This window comes from Fusarium phalaenopsidis, assembly GCF_050370095.1.
Source record: "Fusarium phalaenopsidis strain FUZ10S chromosome Unknown contig_32276, whole genome shotgun sequence".
Classification (NCBI taxonomy): Eukaryota; Fungi; Ascomycota; class Sordariomycetes; order Hypocreales; family Nectriaceae; genus Fusarium; species Fusarium phalaenopsidis.
In genome coordinates, this window is record NW_028145418.1 from 670,264 (window position 1) to 690,295 (window position 20,032).

Genomic DNA, 20,032 nt, shown 5'->3' on the forward strand with positions numbered 1-20,032 from the left:
GTTTTCGCGATAATCACGTCGAGGAGCTCAGTATCGACATGTCGCTTCGTCGGTCGGCAACTCGCAGAGCCCAGGCCAGCAGTGATGCTGCTGGCACAAGGCAAAAGAGGGGGCTTGCGGATGTTCAGCAGGGGATCAAGCAACTCCACCCCGAACCAGGCTCCGACAAAGAGACAGAGATTGAGTATGTGCCACTTCAGCCCTATGAGCCCCTCACTCACGCCTGTTCAGCATCGTCTTTGTTCCTGGTCTTGGCGCCCATCCAATAGACAGCTGGAAGTCTGGAACGACAAAATTCAACTGGGCTGTTGAAAAAGAGGGAATTATCAAGGACTTTCCCAATGCACGCGTTTTGCTCTACATGTACGAGTCCGCTTGGATGGGCGGATTCAAGGTGAAGCAGTTTCTTAGCAATCTTGCGTCTACTCTGCTGGATGGGCTGGACGGGATAAGAAATGTTAGTATCTGCTAATACCGCAAGCAACATGCGCTAACCAAGCCAATCAGGATTCCAAAAAGTCAAACCCGATTGTGTTCATTGGGCATAGCATGGGAGGACTGGTTATTGCCAAGGTTTGATTCTATCATTCTTGCACCAGTATCACGGCTGGAACTGACTGGTTAAAGGCCATCTGTATCGCAGAGTCCCGTAAAAATGTCTACCCTCACTTGTTTGAGGATATCACCGGCTGTGCCGTCTTCGGTACCCCGTTCAAAGGTGCCCAAGCTGCTTCTATGGCCGTCATGCTCTCGTACATCGGCGAGAAGATGGACAAAGCCGAGCCGTCGAAGCTCCTGGAATTGATGAGGCCCGATGATGAGGGACTGAATGAGCTGAGGCGCGACTTTGTAAGAGCCGTGGGAGAGTTGCACCCCAAGATTGCCCTGTTTGGCTTCTGGGAAGAGCACAAGACCCAGTTCTCCGATCTCGGTCCTGTACCGGATTTTATCAAGCGTCTCGGGATTCCTCTACCCAAGAATCTTGCAGAGTTTGTCACCAGAGACTCGGCAATCCTGGATTGTATGGACTCCATGGGTTTGGCAGCCAACCATCGAGACCTGGTCAAGTTTGAGAGTTCCAAGGACCTTCGGTATGCGCTGGTTCGAAGTCCGCTCAAGAGGCTGATCAATGGTGCCGCTTTGGTGGTCAAGAACCGTCGCAAGTCTACAAGACCCATCGACTGGGACCTCTTCAACAAGGCCATGGATGCTCTTGATGGAGCACGAGTATGGAAAAAGCGGGACGAGATTGACAAGAAAACTACGCCCTCGTCATGGATACCCGATGAGCCAGAATACGTCGGTTGGCTTTCCAAGGATGGTGGCACTCTGATCCCTCAGCCTCAGGGGTCCGAACCTCTTAAACAAGGAGAATGCCTCTGGATCCGTGGTCCAGATGGAAGAGGCAAGACTAGTGCCACGTTGGCAGCACTCAAGGGCATCGACCACATGATCCAGGCAGGGGCAGACAAACCCTCAGTCCCCATTCTCCTCGCATACTTCTTGTGCGACAGTACCCCCGATTACGGCACAGCTGAGGAGCTCGTCAAGTCACTTGTGTGGCAGCTCATTAGAAGGGATGAGTACCTCGCTTCACACGCTGAGTTTCTGGTAGGCAAGACCGATAAAGTCAAGCCCAAGCTCCAGCCGCTGTTGACAGTCGAGAATCTTTGGCAAGTGCTTCAGGACATTCTGGCCGATAAGACCTTGTCTGACACAAGCGTCTATCTTGTCATCAACAATCTTGAAGCGCTCCCAGACTCAGGCTCTACAAGCACTCTCTTGAGCTTACTCAACGCCGAAGTCGAGAACATGGTTGGACGACATGCGAAAGTTAGGTGGATGATCACCAGTGGAGAGTCATATCACATTGGACAGGCCCTCAAAGGCAATTCCCTGAGGCTGATCGACCTGGAGGATGAAAAGTACAGCGACCAGGTTCAGTTGGAGTTGAGAAATCATGCCGCTGAGAAGGTCTCTGCCTTGGTCAAGGAAAAGGACTACAGCAAGGCTCTTGCCTACTTTGTCAGCAGCTTGATCGGCAAACGGGCCCAAAACACGCAATGGATCGATATTACATGTGTCCACCTCCAGGAGCTTCCTCACAAGACCGATCTCCAAGTCCGTCTCCAGTTGGAAGTTGTGCCTCAGGAACTCGACGCGCTTCTCAATTTTGCGTGGCAGCAGGTTTTTGATGTCAACCGCGCCAGGGTTGCTGAGATCAAGGAGATGCTGAGAGTCTTGGTCCTCACTCAAGAGGACCCGACAGAGCAAGAGCTCGCTCTTCTTGCGGGCTTGGACTCTTCCGCGGAACAGGCAGAGCTTCATGACTTGGTATACAAGTGCAAGCCGTTGCTAAGCACCAAGCCGACTACCAGATCTGAGACTACGGTTTGCTTCATTGACGCAGCTGTCAAGAAGCACCTCTTGGAGAATGCTCGCAGGATGCTTGGACTATCAGAAGAGGACATCAAGCTACAGCACGGCATGCTTGGCCTTCGAGCATTTGGTCATGTCATGAAGGCTCTTAAAGATCTCGGCAGTACTGAGCCAGATGAGGGTGATGACGAGGGACAAAATGACCAATTCTCCGACGACGAGTCAGATGGAGATGACGAAGATGGCGATGACGATGACGATGACGATGGTGAAGAAGAAGATGAAGAAGATGAAGAAGATGAAGAAGATGAAGAAGATGAAGACCCTGAAGCACCTGAGATCAAAGACAAAGCTCATGCTTACGCCGTGAAATATTGGCTTCATCACGCTAGCCAAGCCACTACCGACATTGCTGATGACTTGAGTCGAGAGGCAGAATTCTGGAAGAAGGACTCAGTCATTCGTCGCCGTTGGCTTACAGAGCATCACCGACTTACCGACTCTTTCAAGAACTGGGAACGTGTTGAGTTAACTGGTCTTCATGTAGCTTCCGCCATTGGGTTCAGAGGGCTAGTTGCAGCTCTGTTGAAGAATGGCTATGACGACGAGAAGAACATGAGAGACTCGTTGTGTTACACGCCTGTGAGTTCTCCCCGGCAATCACCAAGTTTCAAATATGATGAGTACATACTAACGTGAAATAACCATCTAGCTTCACTTTGCCGCCGCGTTTGGACAGACAGATATCATTGAGGAGCTCTTAAACAAGGGCGCGGCAATCGATGACGGCAAAGAAGACGACCTTCAGACTCCCCTGCATCAAGCTGCAGCTAAGGGCAATGTCAAGGCTATGGTGATGCTACTGCAAAGGGGAGCAGACCCGAATGCCAGCTGCGATACTTTTGGCAGAGTAATCAACGCTGCTGTTGACTCTGGAAACTGTGACGCCGTCAAGGTCTTGGTTGAGAAGGATGTTTCTCTTGAGGGAGAAGACAGCGAGGAAGAGGAAGATGAGGATGGTGAGGCTGAGGGGGAGAACAAGCAGCCAGGAGATGAAGCCGAGGACGAGGATGACGAGGATGAAGACGAGGATGACGAGAACGAAGACGAAGACGAAGACGAAGATGATGAAGACGATGAAGACGACGAAGAAGAGTTTATTCGCTCTCCACTGGCCCTGGCAGCTCTCCGCTCAGACTTGACAATGTTCGAGTTCCTCATCAAAAACTACTCAGAGAAACTTCCACCAAAAGAATTCAACAAGGCTCTCGTCAAAGCCGCAGAGAGTGGTCGTCTCGAAGCCTTCAACCATCTCTTCGACTCGTACGAGCACCCCCAAGAGACGTTCCAGAAGGCACTTGAAGGGGCGGCATATGAGGAAAAGTGGGACATTCTGGCAATCTTGCTTGAGAAGCGCCCTGGTTTGAACTGTGATCAGCCCTTCTTGGATGCGGCCGAGGGCGATGATGGGGATCAAGCTATTCGGTCGATAGAGGCTATGTGGGAGTATACAAACGGATCCATCTCTGCCGAGCAGTTGGATAAGTCTTTGTATCAAGCCACCGATTTTCAAAACGAAAAGACGGTTCAGCTGCTTCTTAGGTTTGGAGCAAGCCCTGATGCTACCGGCGAAGTGTAAGTCAGCCCACTAACTCTATTCTTGCTAACCACTAATGTTCGTGTTAGATACGGTAATGCCTTGACAGCAGCAGCGTACGATGGCACCAAAGATATCGTCAACATGCTCCTCGACGCAAAGGCTGACATCAACTCTCCCAACGGATGGGCTCTGCAGACTGCTGCTGCTGAGGGTCACATGGAGATTGTTGAGCTGCTTCTCAAGCGTGGAGCTGACGTCAACGCATTGACTACCAACGATAACATGAGCTCAGGAACTGCTCTGCAAGCAGCCGTCGAAGCTGGAAATGGGGATATTGTTACTCTTCTTCTCGAGCATGGCGCTGATCCAAATCTCGGAGGAGGCTCGCTTACATGCCCCGTCATCGCAGCGGCAAACAACGGAGAAAAAGAGATCCTGGACCGTCTCATCAACGCCAAGGCTGACGTGAACCGCTTGGGAGGAGAGTATAATTCGACTCCCCTGACCTACGCAGCCATGTATCTCCCCCAAGAATCTCTGCGGTCTATTCTTGATGCTGGTGCCGATATCAACTTTGCTGACGAAGATGGCGACACCCCGCTCATTCTGGCTGCAAGGTCGCCGGATGCCAAGTCTGTGCAGTTCTTGCTTGACCGTGGCGCTGACGTCTTGCTGAGGAATAACAGCAACGACAACGCGTTGGATGTGGCTGTGGGGACTGAGGACATTGATTGTATCAAAGCCGTTGCCCAACACGTTTCTGCGATTATGGAGGCTTTGAGTGTTGCCATGGAGGGTGGTGATGCTGCGGTTACGGCTGTTGTTCGAAGTGTTGAGAACCGCAAGCAGGAACTCAACTATGATGAGCCAATTCCTGAGGAGGATGAGAATGAGGATGAAGATGAAGAGGAGAAGGAAAAGGAGGAGACTCAGGGCCCTACTGAGCCGGTCGCTGAACTTGAAGGAGCTGCTGCTGCCGGGGGAGAGCATGGGCAAGTCTCGAGCCGACCTGTATCCGAAGTGAAATCTTTTGACTCTACCAGCACTCTTGTGCCGGAGGAAGCAGGGGGCTCAGGAAGCCAGACACCAGACGGTGCTGCAGCTTCGAGGAACAGCTATCAACCTCCTCAGCCAGGCTTCGCGCCCATCAGGAGAAAGCCGATCACCGGCGCGAGGCCCACCCCGTACAGACCATACCAACCGCCTGGCGATGTAACCCAGCAGCCGGGATCTGAACAGAATCAGTATTTCGCCTACAGGCCAGGGGCGCAACCAGAGCCTGTCCCACCTCAGGCTTCTGAGCAAGTGCCTCAGTGGCCACCCAACCCAGCCGGAGTGGCAGAACAGTAAGTTGGCCTTCTTATGACGATAGTCGAACTTTGACTGACTAGAAAGGGTATCTGGATCTGACAGGAAAGAACATCGATCATCGTTCTTTGGGATGAAGGCTCCCTGGTCAGGAGACCGTTACTCCTAGGATCTGATAGAGTATTAGACACGGTAGCATATTAATACCTAGTACTACTTCTCGCTTTCTCAAATACTAGATTCAATAGACACACGCAGGAAATAATATTCAATCTGAAACTACTTGTTCAGACGAACAGGAAGAGCAGCAGTGCCTGTGACATTGAGGCTCAGGAGATCAGGTCGTGAATAGTGTCCCACAACGTCCAGGTTCTGCTTAGCCTTGGCTCGATCAGCGAGATCAATCTCGGCATAGACGATGCCCTCCGCGCCAGGGTCAAGAGGCTCTGAGAGCTCGGATCCATCGGGACCATAGATCATGGTGAAACCTCCACCCGGAGTCTTGCCCCAGGATCCTGAGCCCATCTCGGCCAGCTTTGTGTTGGCCTTGCCCTTCTCGCTCAGAACCTCGGTGCAGGTCATAACAAAGCACGCACCCTCCATGGCCATGACCTGAGAGAACTTGTTGCTTGCACTTCCAGAGATGTGGTAGGCCCAGGGCTTGCCCTCTGGGGGCTCCCAGATGAGAGGCCAGCTTGCAACGTGGATGTCGACGTCCTGGGAATACTGGTAGTACCGCAGGAGAGGCTGAGTGTGCTCCCAGCAGTTCAGGCCTCCGATCTTGCCGAACTGCGAGTCGACAACGCCCTTGAGGGAGTCGGCCTGGCCGTCACCCCAGTAAGCTCTCTCCACATGTGTGGGCTTGATCTTGCGACGGTGGTGAACGATGGTGCCGGTGGGATCAATGAATGACTATGACTGTCAGTCTGGAGATTCTCGAATCCACGATAGACGCTTACCTGTGCGATGTACAACGTTCCTCGGTATCGCTCGCTATATCCAAGAACGACAAACACCCCAGCCTCGCGGACAGCTGCCCTAATACGGTCCATCTCCTTGGACTCCCTCTCCAGCGAGTTGTCAAAGTACTCGTTCATGAAGGGCACATTGTCAAAGACGGAGTTTTGCCAGATGCTCCTTGTAAGGTCAATGGGCTAAGCACATTACTCTGAAGGACACAAAACTTACCACGGATATCCGGGGATAAAGACTTCAGGGAAACCAACGACATTGGCTCCGTTGCTACCAGCTTCCTTGATCAGAGAAATGACCTTTTCGACGCCGCCTTGGAGATCGTTCCAGACGGGCTCGGCTTGAACGGCGGCAACCTTGATCTTGGAAGAAGCCATTGTTGTAATGTGGTGGTTGACAAGTTGTTCTTAGGATGATTTGTATTGTCTTGACATTCCTTCAAAAACTGGAAGAATTCCATCTCTTATATAATGAAGTCTACATGCTGTGTAGCTATGTAAGTCACTAGTTGAGGCAATCGTGAGGCTGATCATGCGGGGTGCATGCATATCGGGATAATTAATACCCGCTTGGGAAGCATACGGATCGACCCTGGATAATTAATACCCGAATCCCGTACAGTCCGTATGTCAGAGACCGTCAGGAAGATCAACAATGGATAATTAATATCCGGACATTGGTGGCCATATCATTGAGGACAAGGTGTTTCCGTTCGGTCCGTATAGTATCATCTGAGAGGGGACCATGGGCCAAGTCCATGATGTCGTCAGGGGTCTTATCTTGCAGGATGATCTCTTTGGCATTACGCGTGGACAGATCTACTTCTCACTATCGCTATAATTCTTTCATTCTAATAGAAATGATCAAGGATGAGCCTGTAGTGGTTTTGTGAGGGCTCAGTCTTGCCATTTCGTAGCTATAGGAGTGATACGAACAAGATCCACCTGATTGCTTCATATCAAGGCGCTAGTCGTTCTATTCAACATCGTCAAGCCTCATCGGAAAAGTCAAACGCCATGCTGCCCATGTTTTGATCAAAAGCCCAAGCCTGAAACAGCTCATCAAACATCTCAGGGGGCAACGCCTGCTCCCCGCCGACGCCCACCTCTTGGCCTTGGCCAGTCGGAAATGCCCCACGCTCATACAGCTCAAACTGTCGCTTATTGACTTCTGGAATGTCACCCAATAACTCTGGGGTACTGAGAGTGACGCCCCATTGGTCGGCCAGGGAACGAATTGCTCGAATGGATCGGTTCGCCCAGTCCCAATTTGTGTTCATCTCGTATAGGGCTTTGATGCAGATGCTGAGACAACGCATTGCCTCATTGTTTGCGTTAGGTGGGCCCATCTTTAGATCTAGTAGATGTATAATTGCTGCCGTGAATATTGGGTGGACCGCAGATATTGGTTGGCATTGCTGGATGGTTTGTTAATGAGTACTAGGTGATTCAGGGAGCTGGTGACTGACATTTGTATAATTGCTCCTGTATATACGAACAATTTTTGCGATTTTGATTGCCGATGCCTTGCAAGATTTCGAGTGCACATCTTTGCCTTCAGGGTCAAATTCCACGCAGTTGCGGCCCCGGGACAGAACCTTGAAGAAGGGTCGATGAAGAAGGATGATCGAGTGATGGTATTGAATGCTGCGTGGGTAATTAGCTTGAGAAAGTATTGGAGTGGTGCTATAACTCACTGAAGGTGGTATACATATGGTGGCACAGGGTAGAGACTTGACTCGGACATCTTGAGTGACTTTGGAAGCTGATCAAACAGCCTTGCAGACCGTAAATGCGTTTCCATGACCCGGTCCTCTCTTTCCCTGTCTGTCCATGAAGAGCGCTGAGCATACCTGATTTTGATCAGTACTAATAGTTTCTGCCATTCGATCGACTTCGCATCTTACAGTTGATCAATAACCTCGGAAGTAATAATCATGATTTCGCAAGTCTTGATGGCATTCTCGGTGATGTGAGACGTCGGCCAGGGCTGTGAGAATTTTCTCTGTTCTGCAGAGAGAAGTGCTGCAGGTCGGTCTTCAAGAATCTTGGGTTTGGCTGTCGTAATGTTGTACTCTTGGATACTGGCTGGTCTACCCATTCCAAGGCAGTATAGTCTGGGGTATGCTGGTCAGTAATTCTGCATGTCCGTTCCATGGGTATTTCCTACTTGTCCAATACGTATATCCCCCAAAAGGCAACATTGCGAGCTTCGACGTCCTCTTCGGAGATGATTCCTCTAGCTGCATATTGTGTGCAGTCTGACTGTAAACCGAGGTTCATTGCCATGCGTGTTGCCATGCCAATGTACATGAATCCAAGACCCTCGTTGTCGATAGATGCCCAGAACAATCCTAGCAATGCAGTCGCCTGAACCGTTGATGTCGTCGGAGCTTCGGATTCATAGTGTAGCATGGTCTTAGCTTGATCTGCAAATATGTGACCAGCGGTATTTGCATCTTCCGGATCCGTTCTGAGTTCTGGTCTCGGCGAGTAACGCGACGAAAGGGCGAGTATTGCGTTGAGAAGCAGCGGCGTGCAGAAGCGTCCAGACTTTTCCACATAAAGATCCACAATGAATGACTCTCTGGGTACAATGTACTGCCATGAATTTTGCCATTTCCAGAATAAACCCAGAAGATGATCGCGGAGCTCATCTGTGGGCTCAAAGTAGGTTGGCAGTTGTTGAGCTGCTTCGATACCTCGGTGCCGGGCCTGGACTGATGAAGCGACTTTGAGAGACGTGCTAGGCATGAGGTCGAAATTGCTAGATGTGCCAAAGAATCGCAGTTCTCCGGCATCGCCTATTGTGAAGCATCCGAGTGCATCTGCGAGATCATCTACCGACTCAGTCTGGTTGGCGTCGTCGGATGGCGACAGGTCGAAGGCGGTTTCTAATGCAGCTGTGCTCACCCCTTCTCTCGGTAGCCGGTAGTTAGAATCATGAACAAATAGTGGGTTCGTCTGTGTTGCAAGGGCCAGGCTCTTCTCAAGAGTCTGAATGCGCGCTTCCAAGGCCATGATGTACGCGTTACTGGGACGCCTAAACTGCGTGAGATTTGAGACAAATATGAGTGGCAAATTTTCTTCACCTTCTTTTGCTCTCTTCTTGGGTATATTCACACTCTTGCTGGCGATATTTGCAAGCGCCGCATTGTGGCTGTTCGCCGTCGCACTGAGATAGTGAGCAACATGATATCACACCCGCTGCCTCAAGTTTGCTTGCTTACCTTGGTCCTTTTTACTCGGCAGCCATTGCACGCCAGGGTAATCCTCTTTCTCCCCGGTCGCCGAGCCGGCTCCGTGGTGGGGGACATCTTTGACCTGGGCCTTGGCACCCAAGCAAGCCCTCCACTATCAATACGAGGTTGTCGTCACCTGTCAGGCTGATACACGTCTCCTTCTCAGGAGGCAACGTTGTCCGAATTGAGCGGGGTTTCCGTGATATAAATATGGCAAGATATGAAGGGATCCGGCAGATAAGTTGTTCCAGGATGATCCGCGCCAACGAGCACTAGTAAACTCTGATAACTAATTGAGGCCTCTCATTGATCCAAAACGGGATCCAAAGTGCGGGGAAGCTATGGCTAGTGTGACTGGCTGCCAAGGAACGGCTGCCTCTCTAAAGGGGCTGAGGTTCTGACTGCTTACCCTGGACTTTAGAATGATTAACTGGAGGAATACGCCGCCCTTGCATTGTTGCAAGTAAAGCATGTAATCAAGCTATTGGGAACAATACCGCAATTGTAAATTCTTTAAATAGAGCCCGGATAAGGCTTCACTGGCCGCAACGCCTTGAAGCGCTACTAGAAGCACCAAGACAAAACCAGGTCTTCTAATTACAGGTATCACATCCGAGCACCTCACACTGAGAATTTGGACGACTCAAAGGTCAGACGTGGTTTCAAACGTACAGTTGAATTCAGGGTTTGCTTCAGAAATCGCTTTTCAGCCCTGAGATTCACCTGCTCACTTTGGTTACCTATTTCTCTACTGATTCAAGGACAACTGCTGTGGCGGTGCTCATTGTGGTGGCGGAAATCGCAAGGGGCCCTAACACATCTACGTCAAATTGGCATCTAACAGATATCTGGACAACGATGATACTGTTATGACGGCATTTCAGACAGTTACGCTACTCGTCTCTGGCTTGAACACGTGCCAGGCCCACCAGAGAACCATCCTGCGATCGCGTCCTGCAAGATGGTTAAGCGAGAACTAGGTAACAGCCTAGCCCCCTTGTCAACAGAAAGACCCGTCGAAAACATGCCTGCTTCATCCAAGAAACGCAAGATTGGCGATGCCAATCGTACTCCTCGAGCCTCGGATGTCATGATGGACTATATGGCAGGTTCAGTCCCTGACAGCCCCCTGATCCCTCATAGACGCAACACTCCCCTGAGGGCGCCGTCGCCGAGTAGACAGACCAGCAGCCTTCGTCTAGACGATGTTGCCCTTGAAATCCGCCAGATGAATACGGCTGTCAATACATGACGGTATTGAAGGATCCAAAAGCACCTCATAGCTCATCATGCTGAACGGACCGGCCTATTCTACTCAAGATAATAATAGAAGCTCGCAAACTCAACCCCAGGCCAAGCTGCCTCTCAGTCCGCCCTGTGTGACCCAATGCGGGGTGCAAGTAGAGTGTGTAGAGGCTCATTCCCGACATGTCCTCAGCTCATTTACACATCAGCCGCAGGCCACAGATCGAGAGAAACGAGACGCGCCAATGTGATTTATCTGCCTGTGTAATAATCGTGGCGAAGCAGTAAGCTGCATTTTGAACTTTATTGAGATTATTGAGATCAACAGGAGATATAAACACGATTGAACAGCCAGTTCTCTGCTCGTGGCCAATAATTAAAGCCGAATACATCAGAGAGCAAACCACCGAAACACCACGCAGTCAGCTCTTGTCCAGCCACTATGTCGTCCCATGGCACAGCTATTCAGCTGCCCAGAATGACGCCATAGAACCTCTCAAACAACACGTCTAGTCATTCCCAGCGCCATTGGTCCACAACAAGATGTATTCACCCAACCAGCCTCCATCGTGGCAACCGGCAGGGCTGAGTCTTATTTAAGCTCTTTCCACAATGAGACACTCCCTCTAACCGCTTTTGATGAAACTGGGCGACGTCCTATCATATGGACGATCTTGCATGGAGGCTGGGGTTGGTGATCGTCACGCCAAGCTTTTGTGCTCACGTCGCAGCGGCACATGGTGCCAGAAGGGGTTTGGCGCCGTGGCTGAGCCTGGAGGGAAAACAACATGACGTCGATAGAATGTATAGACATGAAGCTGAGAATTGTTGAATTATAGTATATAAGACGTGGATGTTGGGACGTGCAATGAACTTGAATTAGATCAATTTACTTCAACATTTACACAGTTGAAAAAACACACCACAACCTTTGCATCTTTGCCAACAATGCACATTCACGCGCCACTGAGTCTGCTAGCCTTTGCGGCAGCTGGCTCAGCAGTTCGCGTCGTCGCAACCGACAATGTCCCTCTCCTCGGTCCATCCTTTGCCAGTAACTTTGACATTTCCAAGTCAAAGGCCATTAAAGAAGCCAAGGCCAAGTTTCCGGATCTCATCGAAGGACTCTTCGAATCTAAGGCGCTTGACAAAGACGGTCTCATCTTTTCCCTTGACGTCTTCTCAGCGAACACCAACAGCTCTATCTACAGCTACAAGCACGTCGGAAAGAGTCAGGAAAAGGCCCTCACCGCTGGAAACCTGAGTGACACGACGATTTCTCGCACCGGAAGCGTTTCGAAGCTCTTTACTGCATACGCTTTCATCGCCAAGGCAGGCATGGAGGTGTTTAGTCACCCCGTTACCAGGTATATCCCTGAGCTCGCTGGAAACAAGAGCGACAACCCTCTTGAAAGAATAGACTGGGACGAGATCACTGTTGGCACGCTTCTATCCCATCAAGCTGGCACTGGAGGAGTTTCAGGTGTGTTTTTCTCTGTTCTTTCTTATTGTTTTCTTTGCTAACTTGTTGGTAGACCTCCTCATTTCATATTTCAACTCTACGAACCAACCGACTGATGGTAGGTCGATCGTACCCCCCTTACTGGCCATAGTTAATATTCTTGACTTTAGAGGGTCTGATCTTAGAGGGTTTGAAACACTTCCGAGATGTTAGGCGTCCAACAATGACTCCGCACCACACGGCTCTGTACTCGGATGGTGGCTACAGTCTCCTGACTATTATTTTCTCCCGCATGACAGGCAAGCCGTACGGTGATGCCATCAAGGAAATCCTCTTTGAGCCTCTCGGACTGGATCAAATGTCGGCAGGGGCGCCCAACGGTTCAGACATTGATGCTATTGATCGCAGGCCCGTTGATAACTCTAGCTCGTGGGGTGGCAACCCTGAGTTTGTCGCTGGGTATGTCACCCATCAAGAATTGAAGGATTCAAACTAACACGGTTTCAGATCTGGTGGTATCTACGGCAGCACCCGAGATTTCCGTCTTGCTGGCCTGTCCATCTTGAACTCTGAAATCCTCTCTGCCGCCACAACCAAAGCCTGGATGAAGCCTTTAAGCGGAACTGGCTCCCTGGTTGAGCTGGTTGGTGCTCCATGGGAGATCCAGCGTCTTATGATCCCCGCCACGCCTGGCTCAAACCGCACTCGTGTCTCTGACCTTTACACCAAGGCTGGTGGAAATGGTGATTATACTGCCATTATTGCCCTCTCCCCCGACCATGGCATCGGCTACTCTCTCTTGGTTGCTGGTACTTCGGCTACTCCAGCTCGCTGGCCCCTGCGTGGCGTTCTTGGCGAGACCTTTATCCCAGCTGCCGAACACGCCGCGGCGGAGAACGCAAAGAAGAGGCTTACAGGCACGTTTGTCGCTGAAGGTGCAGAGGGTACCAACCTTACCATAACCTTCGATGAAGGCAAGCCTGGACTGGGCCTAGAGTCCTTGTACTACGAGGGTGTCGATATCCGCTCCCAGATTCTCGGATCACCAGAGCCCTTTCCCATGTCAGTTCGCCTCTACCCGGCCGGTATCACTTCCTCAAAGTCCCTGTCCTCTCTATATAAGAGCAAGGGCAAGATTTCCGTCAAGCACACGGCGGTTATCAGCCCCGTTCCACTGCCGCCTCGGGCCGCAGTCGAGGGCGGCAAGGGAGGCCTATTTGACAATTCGCAGGCTTGGATGAGCATTGGACAATTTGGATCCGCGGATGAGTTTGTCTTTAACCTTGTTGATGGAAAACTGGAGAGTGTGACGAGCATTGCTCTGAGAGATGCTGGTGTCAAAGGGGACTTGAAGCGAGTTGATTAGATTTGCATATTGGCCATCTGATTGGTATAGAGTTTGCATTGCTAGTTTAGTGTACATATTTATACGAGACTATCTTGTTCATGTTGAGTAGATTCAAGACCTTATTTGATGATTCACCCAACTTTGCATATAAGATTTATGGATGACCGCAAGCTCAAGTCCCCAACCTGGGCTCTGTTCATCCATGCATGCAGGCTACATTATTACCAATGAGACAACATCTCAGACCTACCCCACCACACGAAATTCGAGTGATTAGTCAATTCGTATAATTTATCCTAGTGAGCAAACGGGCTAAAAGTAATGCAACACATCTCCCTAGTAGCGCATGCTCTCATCAGGTAGCAGAGCAAACACAACACAGCCAAGCGCAAACGCAAGCCCTACTGATGCCTAAGGTCCCTAGTTCTGAAACAAGGCTGCCAAGTATTGGGCTTAATCGCAATTTATTATGTGACTTAATATCGGTCGTGGTTGTTGGTTGGCTCACATACCCCTCGCTGTGTAACCAGCACTTTGTTATTTTTTCTTCACCATTTGCACTTTTGTCGCGTCTTCATCTTTTCAAACTGGCTTGTCTTTGATCCCAGTATCATCCAATCATCACTATTCAGTTCGCTTCATTCTTAAACCATCTCTTGAGATCATCTTAAGCCCTTCCCCTACTCTGAACTCTGCCCCACCTATGCGTTCTCATCCTCCACAATGCCTGACCCAGACCCAGAACCCCCTCAACTCCAACGGTTTCGCGAGTTAAAGAGCCTGGTTTCCAACTATGAAAAAGCATTCGAAAGGTTACAACCCCCGGATGCCGCCTTTGAGAAGAGGTCTAGCGAGATTGAAGCACCTCTCAAGGAAGCATGGGCCCAACTGTCAACTGCCAAGCCTGAGGACATACCCAAATGTCAAGAAAAGATTGCCGAGTTGATTGGGAGTCAGACAGAAATCAAACTCGGCCACGAGAGACAGAAGGAGCTCTATGAGGTTCGGCTGCGTAGGCTTTGTAGTGGGCTACGCGATCGCATCAGTAAGGTCATGGTGGAGCGGCCTGAAGAGATGCCAACAGCGGCCACCTCGAGGGATGGGGATCCTGTCATTCGAAAGCCATTAAAGAAAATATCCCTCTCATCGACGCCATCGCTTTCTTCACCCGCCAAACCATCCAGCTCTTCTCGCGCTCCGACAACTGCTTCAGTCACTCGCCCAACGGTAAGCCTGTTCCAAATACCAGACGTCAATACCTACCTAACACGTCTCTAGCGAAAACGAAAGGATTCATTGTCAAGTCTGATTACACCTGAGCAAAAGCGTCGCAAACTCGAAAAGACCCCGCGTAGACACCCTCGTCGCAACCATTCCGACCAAGAAGACTATCAAAGCATCACTGACCCAGAGCCTGGCCAAGTGTACCTCGCCTTTTGGGAAAGTTCCAAACAATGGATTCCAGTCCTTCTCTTGCCCATGACAGACTTCGAGCGAGTCGGCGTCTCAGGCTCTCTAGACAGCCTCGGCTTGGCCGAGATCCTCCCCATTTGCTACGACCAAGACAGTCTCACGGGAGAGCGCACGTGGCGAGATGGATACAAGAATGGCCAGCCTCTTGTCACAGAGCGCGAATTTCCCGCCATCTACTTTGAGGGACGCGCGTTTCCGGATAAGAGCCCCGTTGGATGGGTTGCTGCCAAAGACCTACGCAAGTTTGATGTTGCCACTGCCGCCAGTCATCTTGTTCCGCAGATCCAGATGGTTCGCAAGTTTCTCAAGGAACGCGCTGCTAAGGCGTCTTGCAATGGGGCAGAGGAGGAGACAAGTCACGAGAAGGGCGTTTCTCCATGTGGTTCGTTTCCGATGAGCTGATGGTTATTGTGATCCTGCTAACACATTCCGTTTCTAGTGGATGGCCAGTCCCCGCAAGAAGCTTCTGCAGTCTTGAATCAAGATGAACAATCTGCTCAAGTTTCACCCGCCCCAGAAACAGCCTCAGCACCAGAGGCATCGACGAACGGTACACAGCCTGCATCTAGTCCTATGCCAGAGTCTCAACCAGCACCGCACACACCTGCGACTGGCGAGAAGCCGAGGCCTGAGACTACAACCGAAGCTGCGCCAAAAGAGCGGTTGACGGGTGATGCCCAGTCCAAGTCTATGGAAGCTCAGTCAGCGTCACGGGATTCAACACCTCTGTGGCCCTATCGCCTGGTCATGGCGGACTTGGCACCTTCAACTCGTGATCCGACCCCCGTTTCGGAATCTGAGCTGAGACCCCAGGATACCATCACCGCGATGGAACTAGGTCAAGCATCGTCCGGCAATGCAGAGCCTGCGCCCGAAGCTGTTATGTCACTTGACGAGCAGGCTCCGACAGATGAGTCACCTGGACGTACATTCAAGGTCGAGCCCGACCTGAACATGCCGTGCAACATCGACATCCCACGCGACATAGAGATCATCTCAATCGCGAGCACCGACCCTGAAGAGGAAGAAGGCGATGACGAAGTCGCAGTGCCAGATTTTACCAACACCACACTTGAACTCGATGGTCTTCCAGGTCTAGCAAAAGAGTCAGGTGCTGTGGAAGAAGGGAGAGCCAGCGAAGAAGGACCGCCGCATCATGACGAGAGCCAGGGCCAGGCCCAAACCGAGAGTCTCTCTGGCAAGGCGAGTCTCGATTCGTCTAAATCATCTAAGCAAGCACAAGAGACGCCCCAGCCCTGTCGTTCAACAGGATCGACACCGCGGACAGCGTTGGACGGAGCGGCTGATCCGGATCAAGCGCGACAAGATGGAGCATGGCGTGAGAGTGAAGCTTGGCCGCTACGCACTCCAATGAGGAGAGATATTGCCGTAAGAGGCACTGTGAGGAATATGCATGCTGTTCTAGTCAAACACGGCCTCTTCGACCTCGCGCGTCATTACGAGAACCCCAGTTTGGACCCTTCAGCGGATTCTCCGATTTGCACATCGTCAAAGGACAGCACCCTGCGTCCTCCAGGAGCGGAATCGCAGCCCGTTGCAGAGACCCCGAGCGCTGGTCGTGATCGAGGCTCAACTCACATCCGACCTGACACTCGCGATCCCCCTCTTCCACGTTCAAGCCCGCCGTCCATTCATTTCACGCCTTTGAACTCCAGTGCATTGTCACCGTCGACCACGGCCGCACCATCAGGTACAGCGACTTCCTTGCCACCCACGTTTGCTTGGCCATCAGCTCCCAGCTCAGAGGCTCATCATCGCGATTCAACCACTCTGTCAAATTCAGACCAACATTTGAGCAACTATGGCATCAAACGAGTCCCGGTACCTACCGGTGCACAAGCAGCCAATATTCCTTGCCTCCAAACACCCGCATCACAAGGGCAAGCAACACCCCAGGGGATCATGCGCAGCACCAAGTGGCACCCCTCCTTCCCTCCAGGCCTCATCACCTACCTAGAGGATGTCTTGCGAAAGAACGGAGCGCCGGTTATTGGGATGGAGTCGCTCATGAATAGCTGTGGCAAGTACTTTTGTCTCTTGTGCAAGCCGGCGAAACGCAAGGCCTACGTCAGGGCTGGTAGTTTTGTATCCCACATAACTCGGCACTGGGAAACAAATGAGGGTCATCGGCCAAGTTGAGGGAATCTATCTTCATGGAAGATACATCAGCGGGCTCTGTGGCATTAGGTTTGATACCGTTATGTGTTGAAAAGTGTTCTTTGGTTCGTTGGTTGATACCATCAAGCCTCTTTCTGTGAAAAGAAGCATCATCATTGAAGAAAAGGGGGGGAAAAGAAGAAAATCTAGAAAAGAAAAGGTCAAAAATCATGGAAGAGTCATGGCGGAGAAAAGGGAACGACTGGAGAAGATGAAATGGGTAGCCGATTCTCGTGAGTTTTGTGTTTGGGAGGCATCTGTCAGTCAATACGCTTGGTTCTAGCCATGGGGGCATTTTAGTCCATAACTTCAATAAGAAGATTCCATTAACATTGTTTCTCATCTTTAGTGAGGGGTGAAGTGGTTTCCCATAAACAACATCTGCTCCTGATGAGATGTTTTTGCGTGTAGCTCAACACCAGATGAAGCGGTCCTAAGCAGCAGACCCTAGACAAAACATGTGTGATTTCAATCCTTTCCGTATAAATTAATCCAAAAACCGCCCAGGCAACAAGCTATCCAAGTTCAAGCCGAGGTATGTCTCCAAGTCTATAACGGACCCATCTGGGTTGGTTGGTTCCATGCTAGGAGTTGGATCAAGAGCGTGGAACAGAGACGTCAACAGGTCCGCTGCTTGTCTCGCCTCACTTGATCGATGTTTGGATCGAAGCCAAAGCTCATGAGTTTGCCTTAGTGTTGACAAGATACGGACTTCCATGTCTGTTCCTGCTTGAACGAGCGGATGAGGTCCCAGTGTCGAGAATAGGGCTTTTGAGAGAACCACGGTAGCTAGAAGAAACTCGTGGGCAAGGGTAGATGAGAGCTTCCATCTCACTGGCCAAAGCGGTCCTCCTGGTTGCGCCTCCTGGTAGAGCAAACCTCGATATTCAAGGAGTTTGAGGGCTGCATTCAACAAGATGTTCAGAGAACTATCCGGCCGAGTAAAATCGTCTTCTTGGGGCGGCGTTGCCATACATCGAAGATGCACGAGCATCTCCGCTTGATGCAGCTGAATAGCCAAGACATATCGATGCATGATAGTTCGGTGGTGGTCGTTAGGCCCATTAGACCCAAGCTTCAGGACCGAAGGAAGGGAATCGTAGGTAGCTTTGAGTAATCCGGCAGCTCCGGCAGCCTTGACCGGGTCGTACTGGGTCGCGTTTATGATGTCGGCCATGACGCCCATCACTTTTGCCATCTTATATCTCGCAATGATGAAGAAGACGGGTGTTTGTTGATCGTCGCCTCTGGAGGGCGGGAGTTCAGTGGTGTTCTCGTCAAAGTCCTCGTCGCTCAGATTCAATGGATCACGAGTGTCCCATTGGCCCTCTTGGACCATTTTCGGTACCCCGATTTGCATCGAAACCATGATATCCGAGATGTACAAAGTTGCCCATACTCGTCTTCGAATCTCACATTCGATGGGACTCAGCTTCGGAAATTGCGCTGGATCCCGGTGATATCCCATCCGCAAGGCAAGACGTAGAATGACACCGAGGATAAGCCAAGTATCAACTTCAGTGTCTGGTCGCCTTACGTGTTCGATGGTGAAGTAGTGCAGGAGGGTCTCGATGACATACGGGCCTCCTCGACTATAATCTGCCAGTGACAGACACTGGACCACTTGATCAATGTACTGAGGTCTCTCGGTGCGCGTCTGGGTGTTTTCAACGTCAGGCTCGGCCAACATGTTTGCTGGGCTGAAATGTGCTGAGAGACACATCATGGAGTACAAGAACCCCAGCCACATGATGGAAGCGCTGTCGGGGTTGGACCAAAAGTTCTCATACTGCGATAGCTGTCAGGAAACGGCATTTGACGACAAGAGTCTCGATGTACAGTCATCTGCATATCAAAACATACCTGCCGAAAAAATGTTGGTGTATGGAGGCATGCGATATCTGCAGTACCATTCCATCAGTAAGCCAGAGAATTGAATGGTGTGTGGGTTCATCACGTACGTGGCATCATATCGAGGTCAGTGAAATACTCAGATACCAAACGGTCTACTACAGGCCTGGGCGGCATGGCAGCAAGGACGTCTTCCCTCAAAATGCTCCCCTGATGTCCAAAGAGAAGTGCAGGCTTCTCGACTGGGTCCCTGGCAGGGCTATCGTCAGAATGTGGTGACGGATTTTCGCTTTCTGATTGGACCTCATTCTTCATCTCAGAGATGCTGTCGAGGATGGCGACCCAGTGTGTGCTGCTGACGTAGGATGCTGCACCGGTAGAAGTGTTCAAGTTACCGGCCTTGAAGTTGGGTTGCTGGGAAGGGCCTGTCTTGTTGAGGATGTCACATAACGAATCCAGGCTCATGTTGGATAATTGGTCAGTGTTGTCGGGTAGTGAGATTGGGTGTGAGACTGCGCTAGACTCCATCAGAGAGATGATTTGATGTTCGAGGTTATCCAGTCTCTTCCGAATGCCAGTAGAGCTCTCAGCTCTTGGTCGAGACACGCCAGCCCTCTTGGGCTGCCTTGTAGGTGGATAGGTACATGTTGCAGCAATATCACGCTTCACACAGGTGCTGCATGGCAATTGCCGGTCACATTTGGCCCTACTCAATGTCAGAGTTACGAGGAGAGTGAAGAATCGGAGCATGGATGGGTCAGTGGATGCCGCTTACTTCCTCACTCTACAGGCATTGCACGAGAGCTGGGGCTTATCTCTCCGCCTGTTCGGAGGTGGACGCCGACCCGAGTCCGAGGACGATGACGGATGGTCCATTATTTCCGGAGGATGATTTTTTTTAAATCGAGGAGTGTTTGTATCAAGTTGAATTTGACTCTTTCCCATGTGTTGATGGGATTGAGCGGGATTTTGTCA

At 50.9% G+C, this 20,032-nt stretch overlaps 6 protein-coding genes across 6 annotated transcripts; 3 read left to right on the forward strand and 3 right to left on the reverse strand.

Annotated features, from left to right (window-relative positions):
• Positions 1 to 38: 38 nt before the first annotated feature.
• On the forward strand, positions 39 to 5,329 carry LRP88_00502 (uncharacterized protein; the record flags this gene model as incomplete). The annotated part of the gene is made up of 6 exons (XM_083237210.1): positions 39 to 184; positions 232 to 457; positions 508 to 573; positions 628 to 3,021; positions 3,092 to 4,014; positions 4,066 to 5,329. The coding sequence occupies 6 exons, from the start codon at positions 39 to 41 to the stop codon at positions 5,327 to 5,329; spliced, it is 5,019 nt and encodes a 1,672-aa protein (XP_083107101.1).
• Positions 5,330 to 5,566: 237 nt separating this feature from the next.
• LRP88_00503 (carbon-nitrogen hydrolase family protein) lies at positions 5,567 to 6,636 on the reverse strand (the record flags this gene model as incomplete). Its single annotated transcript, XM_083237211.1, has 3 exons — positions 5,567 to 6,199; positions 6,247 to 6,424; positions 6,476 to 6,636. The coding sequence occupies 3 exons, from the start codon at positions 6,634 to 6,636 to the stop codon at positions 5,567 to 5,569; spliced, it is 972 nt and encodes a 323-aa protein (XP_083107102.1).
• A 611-nt stretch (positions 6,637 to 7,247) lies between these two features.
• LRP88_00504 (uncharacterized protein) lies at positions 7,248 to 9,575 on the reverse strand (the record flags this gene model as incomplete). The annotated part of the gene is made up of 6 exons (XM_083237212.1): positions 7,248 to 7,676; positions 7,728 to 7,905; positions 7,956 to 8,111; positions 8,166 to 8,375; positions 8,429 to 9,246; positions 9,489 to 9,575. The coding sequence occupies 6 exons, from the start codon at positions 9,573 to 9,575 to the stop codon at positions 7,248 to 7,250; spliced, it is 1,878 nt and encodes a 625-aa protein (XP_083107103.1).
• A 2,118-nt stretch (positions 9,576 to 11,693) lies between these two features.
• Positions 11,694 to 13,573, forward strand: LRP88_00505 (beta-lactamase/transpeptidase-like protein; the record flags this gene model as incomplete). Its single annotated transcript, XM_083237213.1, has 4 exons — positions 11,694 to 12,228; positions 12,281 to 12,325; positions 12,378 to 12,666; positions 12,715 to 13,573. 4 exons carry the CDS (start codon positions 11,694 to 11,696, stop codon positions 13,571 to 13,573), a joined length of 1,728 nt encoding a protein of 575 aa, XP_083107104.1.
• A 705-nt stretch (positions 13,574 to 14,278) lies between these two features.
• Positions 14,279 to 16,335, forward strand: LRP88_00506 (uncharacterized protein; the record flags this gene model as incomplete). The annotated part of the gene is made up of 4 exons (XM_083237214.1): positions 14,279 to 14,782; positions 14,834 to 15,410; positions 15,468 to 16,235; positions 16,283 to 16,335. 4 exons carry the CDS (start codon positions 14,279 to 14,281, stop codon positions 16,333 to 16,335), a joined length of 1,902 nt encoding a protein of 633 aa, XP_083107105.1.
• A 1,358-nt stretch (positions 16,336 to 17,693) lies between these two features.
• On the reverse strand, positions 17,694 to 19,807 carry LRP88_00507 (fungal specific transcription factor domain-containing protein; the record flags this gene model as incomplete). The annotated part of the gene is made up of 3 exons (XM_083237215.1): positions 17,694 to 18,995; positions 19,070 to 19,107; positions 19,168 to 19,807. 3 exons carry the CDS (start codon positions 19,805 to 19,807, stop codon positions 17,694 to 17,696), a joined length of 1,980 nt encoding a protein of 659 aa, XP_083107106.1.
• Positions 19,808 to 20,032: the final 225 nt, after the last annotated feature.